The sequence below is a fragment of the Salvelinus fontinalis genome, chromosome 14 (genome assembly GCF_029448725.1).
Source record: "Salvelinus fontinalis isolate EN_2023a chromosome 14, ASM2944872v1, whole genome shotgun sequence".
NCBI lineage: Eukaryota > Metazoa > Chordata > Actinopteri > Salmoniformes > Salmonidae > Salvelinus > Salvelinus fontinalis.
In genome coordinates this window covers 6,059,718-6,082,715 of record NC_074678.1, presented here as the reverse complement: position 1 = coordinate 6,082,715, position 22,998 = coordinate 6,059,718, and the positions used below count along the sequence as shown (strand labels likewise).

Below are 22,998 nucleotides of genomic sequence, written 5' to 3'. Positions count from 1 at the left end.
CTCCAAAGTCTTCTCTTCAAACTAAAGACTCAAAGTGTGAAAAGGAGTGTCATTCTTCAACTGAAATACCCTCACAACTGCATAATAAAAAGGTGTAGTGTACATCAGAGTGAGCCATTCAAACAGCCCAGTATGACAGACCCGGGACCATTAGTGAACTCATATGTCAGCCACTTGGGATGGAAACTGACTGCCGGCAGATTAGTCAGTATGTGTGTGTGTGTGTATCAGGATGTGTGTGTCAGGGTGTGTGTGTGTGTTTATACAGAAACAGACAGTGTGTTAGCAGCGCAGCACATTGAGCATTGAACCTCACACTACAGTGACCGAGCGACAAACAGGCAGGCAGGTCTAATCCTACCCTACATGGTTCACCAGATTAGTTGGCAGGGTCAACTGCAGGAGAGACGCAGTCACACACCATTAGGCAGAGATTGGGAGGGGAAATGCAGTCAGCAGACACGGTTAGACCACAGTGGGCGAGAGGGATCTCTAGCCAAATCAATGACCCCCAACTGTCCAGTGGAAACGCAACAGCCAGCACAGTAGCTAATGGTTTGAGGTTGAACAAAGACCGCTGTACTAAAGATGATGAGTAGAAGCTGAAGAAAGAATTCTCTCATCAACATAATCATTGTGTCAGTCTGGTAATATATGCATGGTTTTCACAGGCAGCTGTCCTGGGCTGGCCAGGACTCTACCACTGGGAAGAAATAGGAGGAGAAAAGAGGAGGCTGTCCCTAGAGAAGGCTCAGTGGTATTAGGTATCCCCATAATCACCTCCCTCCCTCTATCCCTCCCTCTCTCTATCCCTCCCCACCTCCTCACTGTATCCCTCCCCACCTCCCTCCATCCCTCTCCACCTCCCTACCTCCATCCCCACCTCCTCCCTCCCTCTATCCCTCCCCACTCCATCCCTCTATCCCTCCCCACCTCCCTCCCCATATCTCTACTTTGCACCTTCTTCCACTGCAAACCAACCATTCCAGTGTTATTTTTTTTACTTGCTATATTGTATTTACTTCGCCACCATGGCCTTTTTATATATATTTTTTTATTTTATTTATATATATATTTTGTTTGCCTTCACCTCCCTTATCTCACCTCACTTGCTCATATTGTATATAGACTTATTTTCACTGTATTATTGACTGTATGTTTGTTTTACTCCATGTGTAACTATGTGTTGTTGTATGTGTCGAACTGCTTTGCTTTATCTTGGCCAGGTCGCAATTGTAAATGAGAACGTGTTCTCAATTTGCCTACCTGGTTAAATAAAGGTGAAATAAAAAAAATAAAAAAATCCCTCCCCACTCCATCCCTCTCCACCTCCCTACCTCCATCCCCACCTCCTCCCTCCCTCTATCCCTCCCCACCTCCCTCCCTCCATCCATCCCCACCTCCCTCTATCCCTCCCCACCTCATCCCTCCCTCCCTCCCTCCATCCTCCCCACCTCCTTTCCTCCTCCTCACTATATCCCTCCCCACCTCCTCCCTCCATTCATCCTCCCCCCTCACTCTATCCCTCCCCACTTTCTCCCTGTATCCCTCCCTCCCACCTCCCTGTATCCCTCCCTCCCCACCTCCCTGTATCCCTCCATACCTACTCCCTCTATCCCTCTCCACCTCCATCTTCCCCACCTCCTTCCCTCCTCACGCTATCCCTCCCTCTATCCCTCCCTCTATCCCTCCCCACCTCCCCCCTGTATCCCTCCCTCCCCACCTCCTCCCTGTATCCCCCCCACCTCCCCACCACCCCCCCCACCTCCTCCCTCCATACCTTCTCCCTCCATACCTTCTCCCGCCATACCTTCTCCCGCCATACCGTCTCACGCCATACCGCCTCACTCCATACCGTCTCACTCCATACCGTCTCACTCCATACCGTCTCACTCCATACCGTCTCACTCCATACCGTCTCACTCCATACCGTCTCACTCCATACCGTCTCACTCCATACCGTCTCACTCCATACCGTCTCACTCCATACCGTCTCATTCCATACCGTCTCATTCCATACCGTCTCACTCTATCCCTCAAAGGAGGTGACCAAGAACCCGATGGTCACTCTGAGCTCCAAAGTTCCTCATTTGAAATGTGAGAACCTTCCAGAAGGACAACCATCTCTGCAGCACTCCACCAAATCAGGCTCTTATGGTAAAGTGGCCAGACGGAAGCCACAGTGAAAAGCACATGACAGCCTGCTTGGAGTTTGCCAAAAGGCACCTAAAGGACTCTCAGACCATGAGAAACAAGATTCTCTGGTCTGATGAAATCAAGATTGAATTCTTTGGCCTGAATGCCAAACGTCACGTCTGGAGGAAACCTGGCGCCATCTCTACGATGACGCATGGTGGTGGCACCATCATGCTGTGGGAATGTTTTTCAGCGGCAGGGACTGGGAGATATAGGGAAAGATGAATGGAGCAAAATACAGAGATCCTTGAAGAAAACCTGCTCCAGACTGGGTCGAAGTTTCACCTTCCAACAGGACAATGACCCTAGGCACAAATCCACGACAACGCAGGAGTGGCTTCGGGACAAGTCTCTGAATGTCCTTGAGTGGCCCAGCCAGAGCCCGGACTTGAACCTGATCGAACATCTCTGGAGAGACCTGAAAATAGCCGTGCAGCGACGCTCCCCATCCAACCTGACAGAGCTTGAGAGGATCTGCAGAGAAGAATGGGAGAAACCCCCCAAATACAGGTGTGCCAAGCTTGTAGTGTCATACCCAAGAAGACTTGAGGCTGTAATCGCTGCCAAAGGTGCCTCAACAATGTACCAAGTAAAGGTTCTGAATACTTTTTTGCAGTTTCTTTACTTACACTATTAGCTTTGGGATTGGAAGGGTATACGTGCGTGCGTGCGTGCGTGTGTGTGTGTGTGTGTTTCGGTGTGGGAGCTGATAGTACTGCCTCTGCTGTCCAGCCATGGGTATCCAGCCATGCCAGAGGATTCAGAGTAACAAATTCCCCGTCCCCCAGCACACACAGTCTACAGTCCACTACAGCTGGTAAATATGGACAAAAACCCATATTGCGATACATTTAGTGAATTAATATGATAACAATAAATTGAATGATAAAAGTTACAACATTTTTAACCACAGTTTACTTTAACTATCCTTTAAACTACTAGTTTGAAGGTTTTAGCTATCATTTGTCCCTTTAAACATCACCCATATTAACAAACTTATTTTATTGGAAACGTCACATTTCTCTATTATAGGCTCCTTATAGTAATGAACGAAATCAGCTCTAGACCACACACATGGTCATAGCTCAGCTTTATCCCACGGTGGGCCTATTCACACACACACTCAAACACAGACACAGACGCTAACTGACTGTCTGTTTGCACCCAGACACATTCTCACACTTACACACACACCCACACAAAGTCGATCACAAAATGCACAATCAAACGGACAAAAATCGGGCACTCTCTCACACAATAACCCGGGATCTGAGCTGAGCTCAACTTTTCAGATCAATCCTTGGAAGACTTCAATCTGTCCTCTTAAATATCAGGTTGCTTTTACAGGCCCTCACCAAGACACTGCTGTCCTGTCCTCTTTATTACACATACCTTTCTTTAAAGACAAGCTCCGGTAATTTTGCGACTAATAAAGTATGTTTTAACCCTCCTGCTTTGGGCTGGATGTGTTCATGTGTAGTTCCAAACATGCATAATCTATGAGCAGAATTACTGTCTTTAGAAAAGTACACATTATTATTAGAGATACACAAATAGTTTTTATACCCACAATGTGTCATGCCCGCAATAATCATGTGAAGTGAAATGTGTATATTTTGGGATGTGAGTTTGAAAGTGACCCTACATTTTCCCCCACGTGGGCCAGCCCCCTAAAAATCTGAGTTCTAGCCAATGAGCTTCAGCCCCTCGCATTTGAGTGACAGCTAGGTGTTGTTGAGTCCTGTAGCAAGAGTCCTGCCCAGCATTATCCAATGAGGTTAGAGTGTGGGCTCTGTGGACATAGCAGAGAGAGCAATGACATGGTGCACATATGTGACTTTTGGCTTGAGTGATACTTTCAGAACTACTGGCTGAAAAGTTTACAAAAGTACACAAGAATCACTTTAAACCACAAGCTGACAAACAGTCAGGAAGAGGTGTCACCCTTGGATGTTTTAAGTCCACAATAATGCTTAAACCACATCAGGTGACCACTTTTGAATTAGTTAACCTGTTTGGTTAGCGATGTTTCTGTAGCGCTCATGTGATTGCAGACTTTGCAAAACAAATGGCCACTGGATTGATGTAAATAATCATGATATCATTCTGCCAGATAGACATAGGCTACTTTGTAGTTAACATTTAACCAGAATAAGGTTATCATTAGCATCATCGCTAACAGTTACACAAAGTGTAGACATACGCGAGCACCACACAGAGACAGAGGAGACAACAACACCTTTTCCCCCCTCAGGAGACTGAAAAGATTTGGCATGGGTCCCCAGATCCTCAAAAAATTCTACAGCTGCACCATCGAGAGCATCCTGACTGGTTGCATCACCGTCTGGTATGGTAAATGCTCGGCATCTGACCGTAAGGCGCTAGAGGGTCGTGCGTACGGCCCAGTAGATCACTGTGTCCAAGCTTCCTGCCATCCAGGACCTATATACAGTGGTTGCTCCACTAAAAGTTTTGCGACTATGCTGCGGGACTTCGAGGTAAGTTGTGGTTTAGTACGGTACCCTGCGTCACCACTTCATTGCTCCAGACCACCACAAGGGGGAGGTAGAGCACTGATTATGCTTTTGGGTTCCAAGGCGCTACTGTCTCTGACAATGAATGGGCGACATAAACCTAAATAGAAAGTGATAATTGTGCACGACTTCAGTAGTACTTACTAAAACTGTTGTTACACTAAGGTTTTTATTCTAAGAGAAACTTAGACTACAATTAGGGTGTGGAAATGTTAGGATTATTTTGCTCTTACTGTAGTACTGTAGCCTACTCCAGACAGGTCACATTGTACAGCGCCTGAGTGGCGCAGTGGTCTAAGACACTGCTTCTTAAGATATATGTGCTGACTGAATATAAGCAAGTGATGTCTGCTAAATAATCAAGTTGATGGCACAGTCATAAAGCCTCAGCACCTACATAAAGCTGCATGGGCGACCTCATGCAACCGCAAAATGTCGGATAAAGCATATACTGTACAGTACTGTATTTCTTCATCAGCATCTTTATGCTTTCGTTTATAAAACAATTATAAAAAGATTTTTTCAAAATGCAGATGTTTATTTAGTTAGGGATCCATAACAAATTACTAAGGGAATAAATATCACTGAGCACTCGAAATGTAGTGAGTACTTTTTAGTGTCAGGGAAAATGTATGGAGTAAAAAGTACAATATTTTCTTTAGGAATGTAGTGAAGTAAAAGTAAAAGTTTTCAAAAGTATAAGTAATAAAGCAAAGTACAGATACCCCAAAAAACAACTTAAGTAGTACTTTAAAGTATTTTTTACTTAAGTACTTTACAACACTGCCTCTGTGTGATATGAACTAAGAGTGTCTGTCTGTCTGCCTGCCTGCCTGCCTGCCTGCCTGCCTGCCTGCCTGCCTGCCTGTCTGTCTGTCTGTCTGTCTGTCTGTCTGTCTGTCTGTCTGTCTGTCTGTCTGTCTGTCTGTCTGTGATATAGAAAGGGTGAGATATAAAAAATAAAGTGTGTGTGGATGTTTGTTTGTGTCACTGCAGGGCAGAGAGTATGACTTGAGACGGGCATCCCTGTCACTACAGGGCAGAGAGTATGACTTGAGACGGGCATCCCTGTCACTGCAGGGCAGAGTGTGAATTGAGACGGGCATCTCCGTCACTGCAGGGCAGAGTGTGAATTGAGACGGGCATCCCCGTCACTGCAAGCCAGAGGAGGGTCACACTAGAGCTGGCCTTTCAGAGCCCTTCACTCACACACACGGCCTGGAGACATGGCCTTAGTCAGTATTTAAGTCATAGCACACACGGAAGGTATATGAAGCAGACAGGGTCTGACAGGGTCTGCATGAATCCACCCTCTAAACTGAACGAGTCGGTTACCAGGTAGAATATGTAGGCCATGTCAAAATGACAGGTAGACTCTGGACCTAAACTTATCCAGGACAGAAATCCTATTCAGCCATGCCCTGCCCTGCCCTGCCCCGGCCTCGCCTGCCTGTATCAAGCAGGCTGATCACACGGGACACTACCACAGCTACTGCCCAGAAGCACACAGTAACAGGTTGACTAATAACACTTATACAGTACTACAACAGCACAGGAGTACTGAAGGCAATACATATAGCCTACACAATGCCTGCGGTCAGTACACAAACACAACAAACCAGCAGTCTGGTAACATATGGATGTGAGGGAGCTTGTTGATGATTGGTGGTCAGCTGGGAGCTCTCCTTACCTGCAGACCCCTACGTCTGAGAATACTGGAGTCGTCCATGTTGCTTCTGCTGTAGAGTCGTACAGTGGAGTCTATATCCAGGAAGCTTCACCCCTCTTTAGGAGTACAGGGTTACTACCTCTGGGGTTTGGGACAGATAGAGAAGGTGCGCCAGGATCCGGGGGACGTGAACAGGCACCTTTTAGGGGTGGATTAGTGAGGGTGAGTTAGCTCATACTCCCGTCCCTCTCTCCTCTTGTCCAGCAGGATTCTTTCAGAGCAGTGTCATCGTCCAGACGGAAGAAATACCTCACCTTTCTTTCAGAGCAGTGTCATCGTCCAGACGGAAGAAATACCTCTCCTTTCTTTCAGAGCGTCTGCTTGCCTCATGCCTCGGCAGTCTTGAAGTTTCTGCCGGTTGGTGCAAAACGCTAAACAGTCTTTCCTTTGACTTCTAGTACCGCTTAGTCCCTCCCTGATTCACACTGTAGTGTAACTTCCTCCTGAAATTGAAAGGTTCAGCAGCATTTGTTTGTTTTCTGTTCTTCTCAATGGGGCCACGCAACATTCCACACGCATGACCAGCACGGCACGGCACTGTCTGTCCGCCACTCGGTACAAAGACAGGAACTCAACAGCCCGGGGAACAGACGGGAACTTTATACAGCTCCTCTTCTATATGTGGCTCAGATCAGAACAGTCCTCTTCACGTCCCCCTGTGTTGGTTTGTTGCCGGTGGAAGTCGGTACAGCTCTGATGTAACTAGGGTGATAGCGGTATACGAGCTTGCTTCTCTCGTCCTCCCTGCCTTTCTTTCCTCTCTCTCTCTCTCTGTGAAGCTTGTGTTGTCTCCAAGCTCAGCCTCCCTCTGCTCCTCTCCCATTCATCCGTTCAGCAAAGGGCACACCGCTCCCTCTCTCTCACATTCACTGAGCCTGCGCTGTGCAGAAGAAGGAGCATGCACAGTGGCGGCTTACAGCTGTGTTCTTCATCCCCCTCTTTCTTTCTCTGTCTGTCCTTCCGTCCGTCTATCTGTTCCCCACAGGCACTATTTCTATGGAGACTTCACTACTCCATAATTCATGGACAGTTTGGGATAGACATTAATGATGACAATGGGACCTCAGGGGTAAGAGGGAGAGAAAGGGGCGCGCAGACTGATCGTCCGTCTCACTGCAGCCTGCCGGCTTAATTAGAACAGGACCTGTAATAACACACACTCCGCATTACTCTCCTTTCCTATGTCTCTCTCCCTCCCTGTGCTCTCTCGTTTGTCTGAAGAGCTGTTCGGGAAGCCAACCAATCGGACGCGAGCAGGCGGCAGTGCATTTACATAGAATGAATGGAGGAGGGATAGAAGCTCCGCCTCTCGTACTCTCCTCCTCCTCACTCTGTCGCCACAGCCCCGTTTCTCTCATCAAAACAAGGGGCTGCGTTTGAACACACACACACAGGAGCCCAAACACACACACAGGAGACCAAACACACACACAGTTCCTCACATACTAATCTGTGGTCTGTGCTTTTTATTGCATTACAATTCATTAATCATGAGTGCTCAGATACGACGATAGGCCAATTAATTATTTGACAACAATATTTGAACACAGTCAGTCAGCCTCCTATCGGTCGTTAACAGCTAGCTACCGTTTCTCCTCTAAAGCTAGTCTTTCTATCACCTAACATTACACTAGTCTTTATTATCTAACATTACACTAGTCTTTCTATCACCTAACATTACACTAGTCTTTACTACCTAACATTACACTAGTCTTTATTATCTAACATTACACTAGTCTTTATTATCTAACATTACACTAGTCTTTCTATCACCTAACATTACACTAGTCTTTACTACCTAACATTACACTAGTCTTTATTAACTAACATTACACTAGTCTTTACTACCTAACATTACACTAGTCTTTATTACTTAACATTACACTAGTCTTTATTACCTAACATTACACTAGTCTTTATTACCTAACATTACACTAGTCTTTACTACCTAACATTACACTAGTCTTTATTACTTAACATTACACTAGTCTTTATTACCTAACATTACACTAGTCTTTATTACCTAACATTACACTAGTCTTTATTACCTAACATTACACTAGTCTTTCATTCACCTAACATTACACTAGTCTTTATTACTTAACATTACACTAGTCTTTATTACCTAACATTACACTAGTCTTTATTACCTAACATTACACTAGTCTTTATTACCTAACATTACACTAGTCTGTATTACCTAACATTACACTAGTCTTTATTACCTAACATTACACTAGTCTTTCATTCACCTAACATGACACTAGTCTTTCATTCACCTAACATGACACTAGTCTTTATTACCTAACATTACACTAGTCTTTCATTCACCTAACATTACACTAGTCTTTATTACCTAACATTACACTAGTCTGTATTACCTAACATTACACTAGTCTTTATTACCTAACATCACACTAGTCTTTATTACCTAACATTACACTAGTCTTTATTACCTAACATTACACTAGTCTGTATTACCTAACATTACACTAGTCTTTATTACCTAACATTACACTAGTCTTTATTACCTAACATTACACTAGTCTTTATTACCTAACATTACACTAGTCTTTATTACCTAACATTACACTAGTCTTTATTACCTAACATTACACTAGTCTGTATTACCTAACATTACACTAGTCTGTATTACCTAACATTACACTAGTCTGTATTACCTAACATTACACTAGTCTTTCATTCACCTAACATTACACTAGTCTTTCATTCACCTAACATTACACTAGTCTTTCATTCACCTAACATTACACTAGTCTTTATTCCCTAACATTACACTAGTCTTTATTCCCTAACATTACACTAGTCTTTATTACCTAACATTACACTAGTCTTTATTACCTAACATTACACTAGTCTTTCATTCACCTAACATTACACTAGTCTGTATTACCTAACATTACACTAGTCTGTATTACCTAACATTACACTAGTCTTTCATTCACCTAACATTACACTAGTCTTTCATTCACCTAACATTACACTAGTCTTTATTCCCTAACATTACACTAGTCTTTATTCCCTAACATTACACTAGTCTTTCATTCACCTAACATTACACTAGTCTTTCATTCACCTAACATTACACTAGTCTTTATTACCTAACATTACACTAGTCTTTATTACCTAACATTACACTAGTCGTTATTACCTAACATTACACTAGTCTTTATTACCTAACATTACACTAGTCTTTATTACCTAACATTACACTAGTCTTTATTACCTAACATTACACTAGTCGTTATTACCTAACATTACACTAGTCTTTATTACCTAACATTACACTAGTCTTTATTACCTAACATTACACTAGTCTTTATTACCTAACATTACACTAGTCGTTATTACCTAACATTACACTAGTCTTTATTACCTAACATTACACTAGTCTTTATTACCTAACATTACACTAGTCTTTCTTACCTAACATTACACTAGTCTTTATTACCTAACATTACACTAGTCTTTACTACCTAACATTACACTAGTCTTTATTACCTAACATTACACTAGTCTGTATTACCTAACATTACACTAGTCTGTATTACCTAACATTACACTAGTCGTTATTACCTAACATTACACTAGTCTTTATTACCTAACATTACACTAGTCTTTATTACCTAACATTACACTAGTCTTTCATTCACCTAACATTACACTAGTCTTTCATTCACCTAACATTACACTAGTCTTTACTACCTAACATTACACTAGTCTTTACTACCTAACATTACACTAGTCTTTATTACCTAACATTACACTAGTCTTTATTACCTAACATTACACTAGTCTGTATTCCCTAACATTACACTAGTCTTTATTCCCTAACATTACACTAGTCTTTCATTCACCTAATATTACACTACTCAAGTTGTTTCAAATAAATCAAATAATTTACAAAGATATTTACAGTCAGTGATATTTTCATTCAACACCACCAAAAGGAGAGAGGGGGAAAGAGAAGAGTAGAGAGAGGGAGGGAGGGAAAGAGAAGAGTATAGGGAGGGAGGGAAAGAGAAGAGTATAGAGAGAGAGGGAAAGAGAAGAGTACAGATAGAGGGAGGGAAAGAGAGGAGTAGAGAGAGAGAGAGAGGGAAAGAGAAGAGTACAGAGAGAGGGAAAGAGAAGAGTACAGAGAGAGGGAAAGAGAAGAGTAGAGAGAGAGGGAAAGAGAAGAGTAGAGAGAGGGAGGGAGGGAAAGAGAAGAGTAGAGAGCGGGGGGGAGAAGTGTAGAGAGCGAGGGGGGGGGAGAGAAGAGTAGAGAGATGGAGGGAGGGAGGGAGGAAAGAGAAGAGTAGAGAGAGAGGGAAAGAGAAGAGTAGAGAGAGAGGGAAAGAGTAGAGTAGAGAGAGAGGGAGAGGGAAAGAGTAGAGTAGAGAGAGAGGGAAAGAGAAGAGTAGAGAGAGAGGGAAAGAGAAGGGTAGAGAGAGGGAGGGAAAGAGAAGAGTAGAGAGAGGGAGGGAAAGAGACGAGTAGAGAGAGGGAAAGAGAAGAGTAGAGAGGGAGGGAGGGAAAGAGAAGAGTAGAGAGAGAGGGAAAGAGAAGAGTAGAGAGAGAGGGAAAGAGAAGAGTAGAGAGAGAGAGGGAAAGAAAGAGAAGAGTAGAGAGAGGGAGGAAAAGAGAAGAGTACAGAGAGAGGGAGGGAAAGAGAAGAGTAGAGAGCGGGATGAGAGGGGAACGGGAGAGGACAGTGGATTTAACTCCTATGCATGCTGAAAGGGAAAGACAAGCAGAGAATGTTGGGGGAGTGATGGAGAGGTAGAATGAGGCAAGAGGACGCACTTGTTCAGTGAAGGCAGAGAGCGCTTTACAAGTGACGTACAAAGGAACTAGAAAGGTACGCGCGAAAGACGGGTACAAAAATAAGTACAAGAAATTCAATTTCTACAGTGTTTTCTTACAAAGTAATTAGTCATGATGGAGTAGCAGTTTCTATAGAAGGGCCAGAGACTCCTAAAGGCACTCATCACACAGAATCAATCCTGGAGGTGTCAGCCAGGAGAGCAGCCTGTACAGCCCCTCTCCTCAAGGGACCACTCTTAATGAGGAGGCCCCTGTGTGTGTGTGTGTGTGTGTGTGTGTGTGTGTGTGTGTGTGTGTGTGTGTGTGTGTGTGTGTGTGTGTGTGTGTGTGTGTGTGTGTGTGTGTGTGTGTGTGTGTGTGTGTGTGTGTGTGTGTGTGTGTGTGTGTGTGTGTGTGTGTGTGTGTGTGTGTGTGTGTGTGTGTGTGTGTGTGTGTGTGTGTGTGTGTGCGTCAAAAGGCAAGGGGATCTGAGGATGCAAGAATGTTGAAGACACACACCACGGGCCGGAGTGACCTCTGCGTGAAATAACACTTTATGGAAGATGGCAGTGGATAGCTGCCATCTTACTGGCTTCTGACCAATTCTGCTATTATGTGTTTGTTTTTTACACTGATCTTAACATAATACTGCCGCCATCATTTCCCACGACCGTAAACAGCTTCTAGACATTAGAACAGCTAACAGAGGAAGATTCCTACTTTAACGAGGACCAGGCCCTAATCCAAGGGACTCGAAACAGGAAGAGACGGAGGAAGAGAGGCAAACCAGCCTCCCTGACGAGACTACGTCGACGAGAAGATAAACCGCCTCTACTCTCCGTTCTATTGGAAAACAATCACTGGAGAACAAAATGGACGAGCTCAGTTCGAGACGATCATATCAACGGGACCTGAAGAACTAATATCCTATGTGTCTCTGAGTCATGGCTGAACAAGGACATTGATGATAGAAATTCAGCTGGTTTTTCTAAGCATCGTCAAGACCAAATGGCAGTTTCGGGTAAGGTTAGGTGTGCGTCTCTTGACAAGAGCTGGTAAGCGATCTCTAATGTTAAGTCTCAAGGTTTTGTTCGCCTGAGTTAGAATACCACATGATAAGCTGAAGACCATCCTATTTACCAAGAGTTTTCATTTATATTTCCCGTAGCTGTCCATTTACCACCACAAACCGATGCTGGCACAACGACCGCACTCAGCTGTATAAGGCAATTTGCAAACAAGAAAATGCACATCCAGAGGCAGCACGCCTAATGGCCGCGGATGTTAACGCAGGGAAACTGAAATCTGTTTTACCTCATTATTACCAGCATGTCACCTGTGCAACTAGAGTCCAAAAACCTCTAGATCACCTTAACTGCACATACATAAAAGTATACAAAGCTCTCTCTCACCCTACATATCGCAAATCTGACCATAACTCTCTAAGTGCCCGATTCCTGCTTACAAGCAAAAACTCAAACAAGAAGTACCAGTGACACGCTCAATACGGAATTGGTCCGATAAAGCGGATGCTCAGCTACAGGACTGTTTCACAAGCACAGACTGGAATATGTTCTGGGATTCATACGATAACATTGGAGGAGTTTACCACATCAGTCACCAGCGTGTATCGACGACATCGTCTCCACAGTGACCGACCGTACATATTCCAACCAGAAGCCATGGATTACAGGCAAAATCCGCACTGACCTAAAGGCTAAAGCTGCCGCTTTAAAAGAGTGCGACACTAAACTGGACGCTTATAAGAAATACCGCTACGACGACCCATCAAACATTCAAAATGTCAATACAGGACTAAGATCAAATCCTACTACGCCGGCTCTGACGCTCGTCGGATGTGGCAGGGCTTGTAAACTATCACAGATTACAAAGGGAAACCAGGCCAAGGTAACCTGTCTAAATGACTATCACTTGTAGCACTCACATCAGTAGCCATGAAATTCTCACATTAACACCATCATAGAGCGATGTTTGTCAGACCATGAGACATTCGGTCTGATTTGGAAAGGCACACACCTGTCTATTTAAGGTCCCATAGTTGACAGTGCATGTCAGAACAATAACCAAGCCATGAGGATGAAGGAATTGTCCGTAAAGCTCCCAGACAGGACCGCGTTGAGGCACAGATCTGGTGAAGGGTACCAAAACATTTCTGCAGCATTGAAGGTATGCAAGAACACAGTGGCCTCCATCATTCTTAAATGGATGAAATTTGGAACCACCAAGACTCTTCCTTGAGCTGGCCTCTCAGCCAAACTGAGCAATCAGGGGAGAAGGGCCTTGGTCAGGGAGGTGACCAAGAACCTGATGGTCACTCTGACAGAGCTCCAGAATTTCTATATGGAGATGGGAGAACCTTCCAGAAGGACAACCATCTCCGCAGCACTCCACCAATCAGGCCTTTATGCCCAGATGGAAGCTCAGACGGAAGCCACAGTAAACAGCACATAACATCCCGCTTGGAGTTTGCCTAAAGGCACCTAAAGGACTCTGACCATGAGAAACAAGATTCTCTGGTCTGATGAACAGAGCAAAGTAAAGAGAGATATTTGAACAAAACCTGCACCAGAGTGCTCAGGACCTCAGACTGGGGCGAAGGTTTACCTTCAAACAGGACAACAACCCTTCTGGACGAGTCTCTGAATGTCGTTGAGTGGCCCAGCAACAGCCCAGAGTTTTACCATTGAAAACCATTGAAGACCACACACGTAAATGTCATGCTATTTGTATTTGAGCTATGTGATTGGTCGTTATTCAAGCACCACCACGTTCCTGCGAGTGACTTGCATTGCTAAATTATATTACGCAGATTTTAATACATATAATAATAACCAAATGTAGCCTATTAATATCTGAATATAGAGAGGAAGCATGCCAACCTATAGGCCCTGCATGACCCCTATCCACTTAACTACACCATGTCCGGACCAGGAGAAATTCTGTTTGGGCCAGTAGATTTTTGCCCAACTGGTTGGGGCCAGTGAGAAAAAAAGTTAGCATTGGACCCTGGTGTGCTTCATACGCAGTCATGCAGTGGTGGCGCTTAGGCTATTTACTGAGCTTGGATTGACGAACAGCTTAGTTTAGAAAAGGTGTCGAAATAAATGAACAAAGTCTATCTCATACAGTACCAGTCAAAAATTTGGACACACCTACTCATTCAAGGTTTTTTTTTATTTTTTATTTTATGGGAATGCCAAGAGTGTGCAAAGCTGTCAAAGGCAAAGGGTGGCTACTACTATATTTTGATTTGTTTAATTATCACTTTTTTGGTTACTACATGATTCCATATGTGTTATTTCATAGTTCTGATGTCTTCACCATTATTCTACAATAGTGAAAATAAAGAAAAACCCTTGAATGCGTAGGTGTGTCCAAACTTTTGACCGTTAATGTATATCCTTGCCATTCATAAATCATACTATGTTGTCATATGTTCATGGTATCGCATCCGGAAAAGTTAACTAAAGTTCTCGTTTGTATTTTCGATATAAGGTCCATCAGGACTCGCAAGACATTGACGTTAAAGTAAGTGTCTCGTCTGTAGCTTACCGAATTGCATCGGTTAGCGAGCTGTTAATTTGGCTTCCAATTTGCATACTGGTAGGCTTTTTGGAGACCAAATGCAGATAAATGATTTGATAGCAGATGGTGAATCTGCCTCACTGCAGGAACAATCGGTAGGCTAGTGGAGAAATTGCCCCACTAGTCCAAAATATGATCAAAGAAAACAGATTGAATTGTTTTAAAAGCTGATGATATTTATATGATATTTTCAAAGATATTGATCTAGATCTACTGATTAAATCAAAGTGTTGACAATGGAGTAATCAACTGCTGCTTTCTGTGTAGCAAAGCCCATGTTAAACACCGGCTTCATTCTTCTATCACACCTGTATTGCCGAAAGCTGAGAAAATGCCTCTTAAAAGAAAGCTTGAAGCCTTTGGAAGTCAGCAGACTCATACAGGATTCTTTAAAGGCCCAATGCAGTCAAATTACCTTTTTGTCCTATGTTTTATATCACATTGTACAACAGCTGATGAAACTAACACAGTAAAAGTGTGAAAACATATGATCAGTGTTATTTCCTGATAGTTGCAGGTTGAAGATACAAACAGAGAGATAGGGAGCGAGAGAGGGTAGAAGGCAGTAGCGCACAGAGACGCTGTTAGATTACTATTTCAGATAGTTTCATCCAATCACACACAACTGTGCAGTCTTGTGTCTTCTCAAAAGAAAAGAGAGCATACTTCAAGCCTATACTGTAAACTACAGGTTCAGCCAACACTGTGATTTACCACACCACAGCCTGAAAAGTTAAAGGTTAAAGCTAGGGTTTAAGGTTAGTGGTCAGAGACAGAGCCCTGCCCCTGACCTCACCCCACCCCACTCCACGGACAGACAGCCGTGAGTTATTTTCCACTGGTCATACATTCACCAGCCATCAAGTCAGGCTGAGTGGATGCTTATAGCCCCTTTATCTCCTCCCACTCCAGACCAGGAGCCCAGTGCCATTCCAGCTAGCGTGCGAACACACAACCACAACCTGTCTCTGGATCTCAGTATCCATATCTCTCCGTCTCTCTTCCCATATTTCTGTCCCCTTAACCAGAACCCCGACAGAGAAAACAGTGATTTAGAGTAGAGATTGGGGGGTAAAAAAAAAAATCGATGCAGTTACATAGAGATAATATCGTACTGTCTTGAAAATATCGCAATATAATTTTTGCGCTAGTTGGCTGTACCTGCACCAAAACTCCACCAAAGTTCCTTCATGTCTTGTTCTCCATCATTTTAAATACGGAGCCAATTTGTTTTCGCATGTCACTACTTCACAGGAGAGGCATTTCAAGATTAAAATACGTTTTTCAGCAGAAATGTCTTGTGGAATGTGTACTTTCATGCATCTTAATAACAAACTTGTCAGCCATCTGTAAATATGAATAAATTGTTAAATAACAAGTTGGTTTAGCCATGGAAAAATACAGGAACCTTCCCGCTAGCCATGACTGGCTGAGAAATGGATGGGCTGGACATGCCGAGAGATGAGTTCGGATTGGTCTGCCATGTAGCATGCTTCTGTCTATAACATGAGCTGCTAAGCATGAGTGGAAAATCCTGTCTACCGTACCTTTTTTTTTTTTTAAGATAACTTGAAAAAGTTTTACTACTGCTCTCAACATTGCTGCCCTGGAGATAATACTGCTATCAACAAAGTTGAGTGGGAAAACGTTGTGATGGACTACTTTCTGGAGGATGATCGTGCCAGTGCCGGAGTCTCTCTGACTCTCAAAATGAATCAGATAATGAGGAAATCAATGAAATAATTTTAATTTAACAAGACAATGTAAAGTCTGGTGATGACAATGGTGGGAAAGAAATGGTGTCGTTGTCACGGAATATGATTTTTTTTTAATCAGTAGAATGCCCGGTGGAAGCAGAGAGGTGACTGCCAAATGCGGAGAGTCTAAGAAGAGAACACAGAAAGAAGGCTTTTGTATAAAACACCTGTCTCCGGATTACATCTTCAAACTAAGGGTTGTACGGCACAACACGGCACAACCGAGATCTTTGTGGGCTATACTCGGCCTTGTCTCAGGATGGTAAGTTGGTAGTTGGAGATATCCCTCTAGTGGTGTGGTGGCTGTGCTTTGGCAAAGTGGGTGGGGTTATATCCTGCCTGTTTGGCCCTGTCCGGGGGTATCATCGGATGGGGCCACAGTGTCTCCTGAGCCTCCTGTCTCAGCCTCCAGTATTTATGCTGCAGTAGTTTATGTGTCGGGGGGCTAGGGCAGTCTGTTATATCTGGAGTATTTATCCTGTCTTATCCGGTGTCCTGTGTGAATTTAAGTATGCTCTCTCTAATTCTCTTTCTATCTTGCTCTCTCTCGGAGGACCTGAGCCCTAGAACTATGCCTCAGGTCTACCTGGCATGATGACTCCTTGCTGTCCCCAGTCCACCTGGCCGTGATGCTGCTCCAGTTTCAACTGTTCTGCCTGCGGCTATGGAACCCTGACCTGTTCACCGGACGTGCTACCAGTCCCAGACCTGCTGTTTTCAACTCTCTAGAGACAGCAGGAGCGGTAGAGATACTCTCAATGATCGGCTATGAAAAGCCAACTGACATTTACTCCTGAGGTGCTGACCTGTTGCACCCTCGACAACCACTGTGATTATTATTATTATTTGACCATGCTGGTCATTTATGAACATTTGAACATCTTGGCCATGTTCTGTTATAATCTCCACCCGGCACAGCCAGAAGAGGACTGGCCACCCCTCATAGCCTGGTTCCTCTCTAGGTTTCTTCCTAGGTTTTGTCCTTTCTAGGGAGTTTTTCCAAGCCATCGTGCTTCTACACCTGCATTGCTTGCTGTTTGGGGTTTTAGGCTGGGTTTCTGTACAGCACTTTGATATATCAGCTGATGTAAGAAGGGCTATATAAATACATTTGATTTGAAGGGCAACCATGGAATCCATGACAGAGGGAGAAACGTTTATCTATAAGAGTCTAGCTACATTTTCAGATAAATACGTTTCTAATTGTTGTTTACTAATTGTTGTTTTCATTGCAAGTTGAAGCGTACTGTTAGCTAGCTAGCTAACATTAGCTGGCTGGCTCGCTAGCTAACGTTACGTGTGTGATCTGTGTAGGAGCTCTAGAAAGAGGCCTGAATTGGTATTCCAAATTGGATGACCATTCAAATAGATTTTCCCAGTTGTTTTGAAAGCAGAATTAGAGTTGGGATTTTGGTTCATGGTTTAGCTAGCTAGCTAGCTAGCTAGCCAGCCCTCCACATGCCTAAACAAAAGACTTCACTCTGCAAGTAACCATTTCACTGTACCGTTTACACCTTCTGTATCCTGTGGATGTGACAAATAAACTTAGATTTTGTTTGATATAGTGTGCGTTTACCAGAGACGGTAATGTGAATAACAATAAGACCTGCACCAAAGCCAGACTAGGATATAGGCCAAGGACTAGATCAAGTTTATTTTTACTACTACTTTTTGCAACTATTTTCACCACTTTTAGTTCTGAAATCTGTCGTTGTTTACTACACTGTGAATCCTTAAAGAGATGGGTGGGGCTAAGGCTAAGGAGGGTGTGACGATGCTGAATGGGTGGAGACAAAGAAGAGCTCTCCAGTAGGTGTACCAAAACATTCAAGGGACATTTTCTCAAAAGTGGGGTTACAAGTTAATCAACTTTCAAAGCAGAATGACTTTCTCATTGTTCCTCAACTGCAGTGTATGATATACCATTTTCTAGCTCTGATTCTCTACTTTTATCCAATGTAAAAATCACAATTTTAAATGTTGTAACATAGGACCGAATCCACGTGGTGGGTCACAAATACGCCAATGCCCCATAGTATAGGCTAAGCATACAAACAGACAGCAACAAAACATACAGTAGATACACAGAGAAAGGCGAGCACACGCACACACACACACACACACACACACACACACACACACACACACACACACACACACACCTTTTAAGACTCTAACAAAGCACCTTCAACTTCTTGTGTGTGGCTGGGGGGAAATATTGAATTAAACATTTCAAGACAGAGGCACACACACACATAAATAGACACACAATATTTGATATCTACAAAAAAATGAACACCTGATGTAAACTACTAGTTAGTAATTTCATCAGTGGCAGCTTCCTGCTGCTTTTCAACACTGACATCCGGTTTTCAGGGATACAGTATTTTTGTTTCCCCTGAAAATCAGAAGTGGGAACAACGCTCAAGCGTCTTTCTATGCTAGGGTACACTGCAGTGGACCCAGGAACTGAATTGCTCTTTCACTGAGGAAAAACACATTCTGCTCAACTCGCAGGAAGTCATACAGAACTGACCGGTACTGTTCACTGCATAAACAGAAACTAGAACAGAACGTATCATGCAAAGAGGTAGGTGACAATGGTGAAAACACAGAGAGAGAGATAGGGGAAGGGGAGGAGTGTGGGTTAGAAGGGAACCGGGAGAACCAATGAGAGACCGTCAGTGTGTAGCGATAATCAGATACAGGTCATTAGCAGAGGCAGCCAGACCAACAGGTCATTAGCAGAGGCAGCCAGACCAACAGGTCATTAGCAGAGGCAGCCAGACAAACAGGTCATTAGCAGAAATTAAGTTAGGCCTATATCACACAGAAAAACTTTAGAGCAGGAACACACAGATGCTTTGTGCTTCAGGCAGGAGAGAAGCTATGACCACCAAAAATGTGAGACTGGAAGCCACAATTCTATCAGAGAGAGAGAGAGACCGAGACAGAGAAAGAGACAGAAAGAGAGAGAGAGACCGAGACAGAGAGAGAGAGAGAAAGAGACAGAGAGACAAAGAGAGAGAGACCGAGACAGAGAGAGAGACCGAGACAGAGAGAGAGACAGAAAGAGACAGAGAGACAAAGAGAGGGAGACCGAGACAGAGAGAGAGACAGAAAGAGACAGAGAGACAAAGATAGAGAGAGAAACAGCAGACATATACATGATCAAATACAAATCATAGAATCAACTATTAAAGACTACCAGAACCCACTGGATTCTCCAAATTCATTGAATGAACTACAGGACAAAATACAAACCCTCCAACCCTAAAAGGCTTGTGGTGTTGATGGTATTTCAATTGTTGTATTTTATTTAACTAGGAAAGTCATTTAAGAAAAAAATATTATTTACAATGACGGCCTACCGGGGAACAGTGGGTTAACTGCCTTGTTCAGGGGCAAAACGACAGAATTTCAGCTATGGGATTCGATCCAGCAACCTTTCGGTTATTGGCCCAACGCTCTAACCACTAGGCCTCCTGCCGCCCCTGGTATTCTAAATGAAATGCTAAAACATACAGACTACAAATTCAAATTGGCTATACTTAAACTCTTTTACATCATCCTTAGCTCTGGCATATTCCCCAATACTTGGAACCAAGGACTGATCACCCCACAAAAGTAAAGACAAATTTGACCCCAATAACTACCATGGGATATGCGTCTACAGCAACCTTGGGAAAATCCTCTGCATTACCATTAACAGAAGAATCTGACATTTCTTCAGTGAAAACAATGTACTGAGAAAATGTCAATTAGGCTTTTCAGCAAATTACCGTACGACAGACCAGGTATTCACCCTGCACACCCTAATTGAAAACAAACAAAAACAAAAGCAAAGTCTTCTCATGCTTTGTGGGGTGTCAGGTAGCCTAGTGGTTAGAGCGTTGGACTAATAACCGAAAGGTTGCAAGATCGAATCCCCGAACTGACAAGGTAAAAATCTGTCGGTCTGCCCCTGAACAAGGCACCGAACCCACTGTTCCCTGGTAGGCTGTCATTGAAAATAAGAATTTGTTCTTAACTGACTTGCCTAGTTAAATAAAGCTAAAACAATAAATGCTTTGTTGATTTCAAAAAAGCCTTAGACTCAATCTGGCATGAGGGCCTGCTATACAAATTGATGTAAAGTAGTGTTGGGGGGAAAACACGAGACATGTACACAAACAACAACTGTGCAGTTAAAATAGGCAAAAAAACACACATTTCTTGCCTTGGGGCCATGGGGTAATAGAGGGATGCAGCATGAGCCCCACCCTCTTCAACATACATATCAACTAATTGGCGAGGGCACTGGAAGTCTGCAGCACCCGGACCCACCCTACTAGAATCTGAAGTCGACTGTTTGCTGAAGGATCTGGTGCTTCTGTCCCCAACCAAGGAGGGCCTACAGCAGCACCTAGATCTTCTGCACAGATTCTGTCAGACCTAGGTCCTGACAGTATATCTCAGAAAGACAAAAAAAATGTATATTTAACAAATATACATACCATACCTAAACATCAGCGCCACAGGTAACTTCCACAAAGCTGTGAACAATCTGAGAAACAACGCAAGAAGGAACAAAAAATTCTACATAACAATTACTTTGATCAGTTATAGAACCCATTGTGAGGTCTGGGGTCCGCTCACCAACCAAGAATTCACAAAATCAGACAAACACCATATTGAGACTCTGCGTGCAGAATTCTGCAAAAATATCCTCAGTGTACAACGTAGAACACCAAATAATCCATGCAGAGCAGAATTAGGCCGAAACCCGCTAATTATCAAAATCCAGAAAAGAGACGTAAAATTCTACACCACCTGAAAGGAAGCAATTTCCAAACCTTCCATAACAAAGCCATCACCTACAGAGAGATGAAACTGGAGAAGAATCCCCTAAGCAAGCTGGTCCTGGGGCTCTGTTCACAAACACAAACAGACCCCACAGAACCCCAGGACAGCAACACAATTAGACCCAACCAAATCATGAGAAAACAAAAAGATAATTACTTGGAAAGAATTAACAAAAAAACTGAGCCAACTAGAATGCTACTTGTCCCAAAACATAGAGAACACAGTGGCAGAATACCTGACCACCGTGACTGCCTCAATATTAAGGAAAGCTTTGACTATGTACAGACTCCGTGAGCATAGCCTTGCTATTGAGAAAGGTTGCCGTAGGCAGACCTGGCTCTCAAGAGAAGACAGGCTATGTGCACACTGCCAGCAAAACAAGGTGGAAACTGAGCTGCACTTCCTAACCTCCTGCCCAACGTATGACCATATTAGACACACATATTTCCCTCAGATTACACAGATCCACAAAGAATTCGAAAACAAACCTGATGTTGATAAATTCCCATATCTACTGGGTGAAACACCACAGTGTGCCATCACAGCAGCAAGATGTGTGACCTGTTGCCACAAGAAAAGTTCAACCAGTGAAGAACAAACACCCTTGTAAATACAACCCATATGTATGCTTATTTATGTTTCATTTTGTACATCGTTACCACACTGTATATATACATATGACATTTGTAATGTATTTATTCTTTTGGAACGTCTGTGAGTGTAATGTTTACTGTTCATTTTTATTGTTTATTTCACTGGTGTATATTATCTAGTTCACTTGCTTTGGCAATGTAAACATGTTTCCCATGAGCGAGAGAGCGAGAGAGAGGCGCAGAGAGCAGAAGTACAGAGGCCTGGCAGAGAAACCATCACATAAACCCCATCATCTGGAGACTGATAAGAAAACGCTGACTACGGCTTCACAAGTCCCAACAACAGAGTGAGAGAGAAAGGTCTTGTTCCTATTCCCAATCCCCCGAGTCAGTCAGTCCCATGCTGAGCTCCATTCCAGAGCTGGCAGAGCGTAGCTAACTGCTTATCTTAGGGAACATCCCCCATCCCCTAGCCAAGCTGGCTGTAGTGTGTCGGGGCAAAGGCCTCCCCCCTGGTTCCTCCCCTGGTCTGCTGCTGTAATTGAACTTCCCAACGTCTCAGAGCCGCAGTCGGAGCCAGTCAGGGGAGGGAGGTGAAAGTGACACTAGAGACTAGGGTTTAAGATTGGATTCTCATTGGGCTCTTCCTCACCGGGCCCTTTTATCATTGACTACTAGCACAGACATGCTGTAGCACTCCACTGTCTAACTCTAGCCAGGTTAGGAAAGACTTATGAAAAGTACAGCACAACAAGAAACACCATGGTTGGAAGACTTCCTGTATTGGAAAACACTTCAACAACTAGAGGACCTAAGTGTCCAATAGATATGTTGGGACAGCAGGCGAATGAATATGAAGAACCATGCATTCGGAAAGAATTTAGACCCCTTCCCTTTTTCCACATTTTGTTACGTCACAGGCTTATTTG

The 22,998-nt window shown here is 43.6% G+C and overlaps 1 protein-coding gene across 4 annotated transcripts in view; it reads right to left on the bottom strand.

The window, feature by feature from the left end:
• The window catches only part of LOC129869445 (microtubule-associated serine/threonine-protein kinase 2-like), a 284,626-nt gene that overhangs the window by 156,815 nt on the left and 104,813 nt on the right, over positions 1-22,998 (bottom strand). Inside the window, exon 1 of one of the 4 annotated variants that reach the window (XM_055943870.1) lies at positions 6,421-7,885. The exons of the other annotated variants lie outside the window; for them this stretch is intronic. Within the exon in view, the coding sequence (XP_055799845.1) occupies positions 6,421-6,459 (39 nt within the window). The 5' untranslated portion in view covers positions 6,460-7,885. Of the gene's footprint in view, positions 1-6,420; positions 7,886-22,998 lie in introns of those variants that run through there. 4 annotated transcript variants of the gene reach the window in all.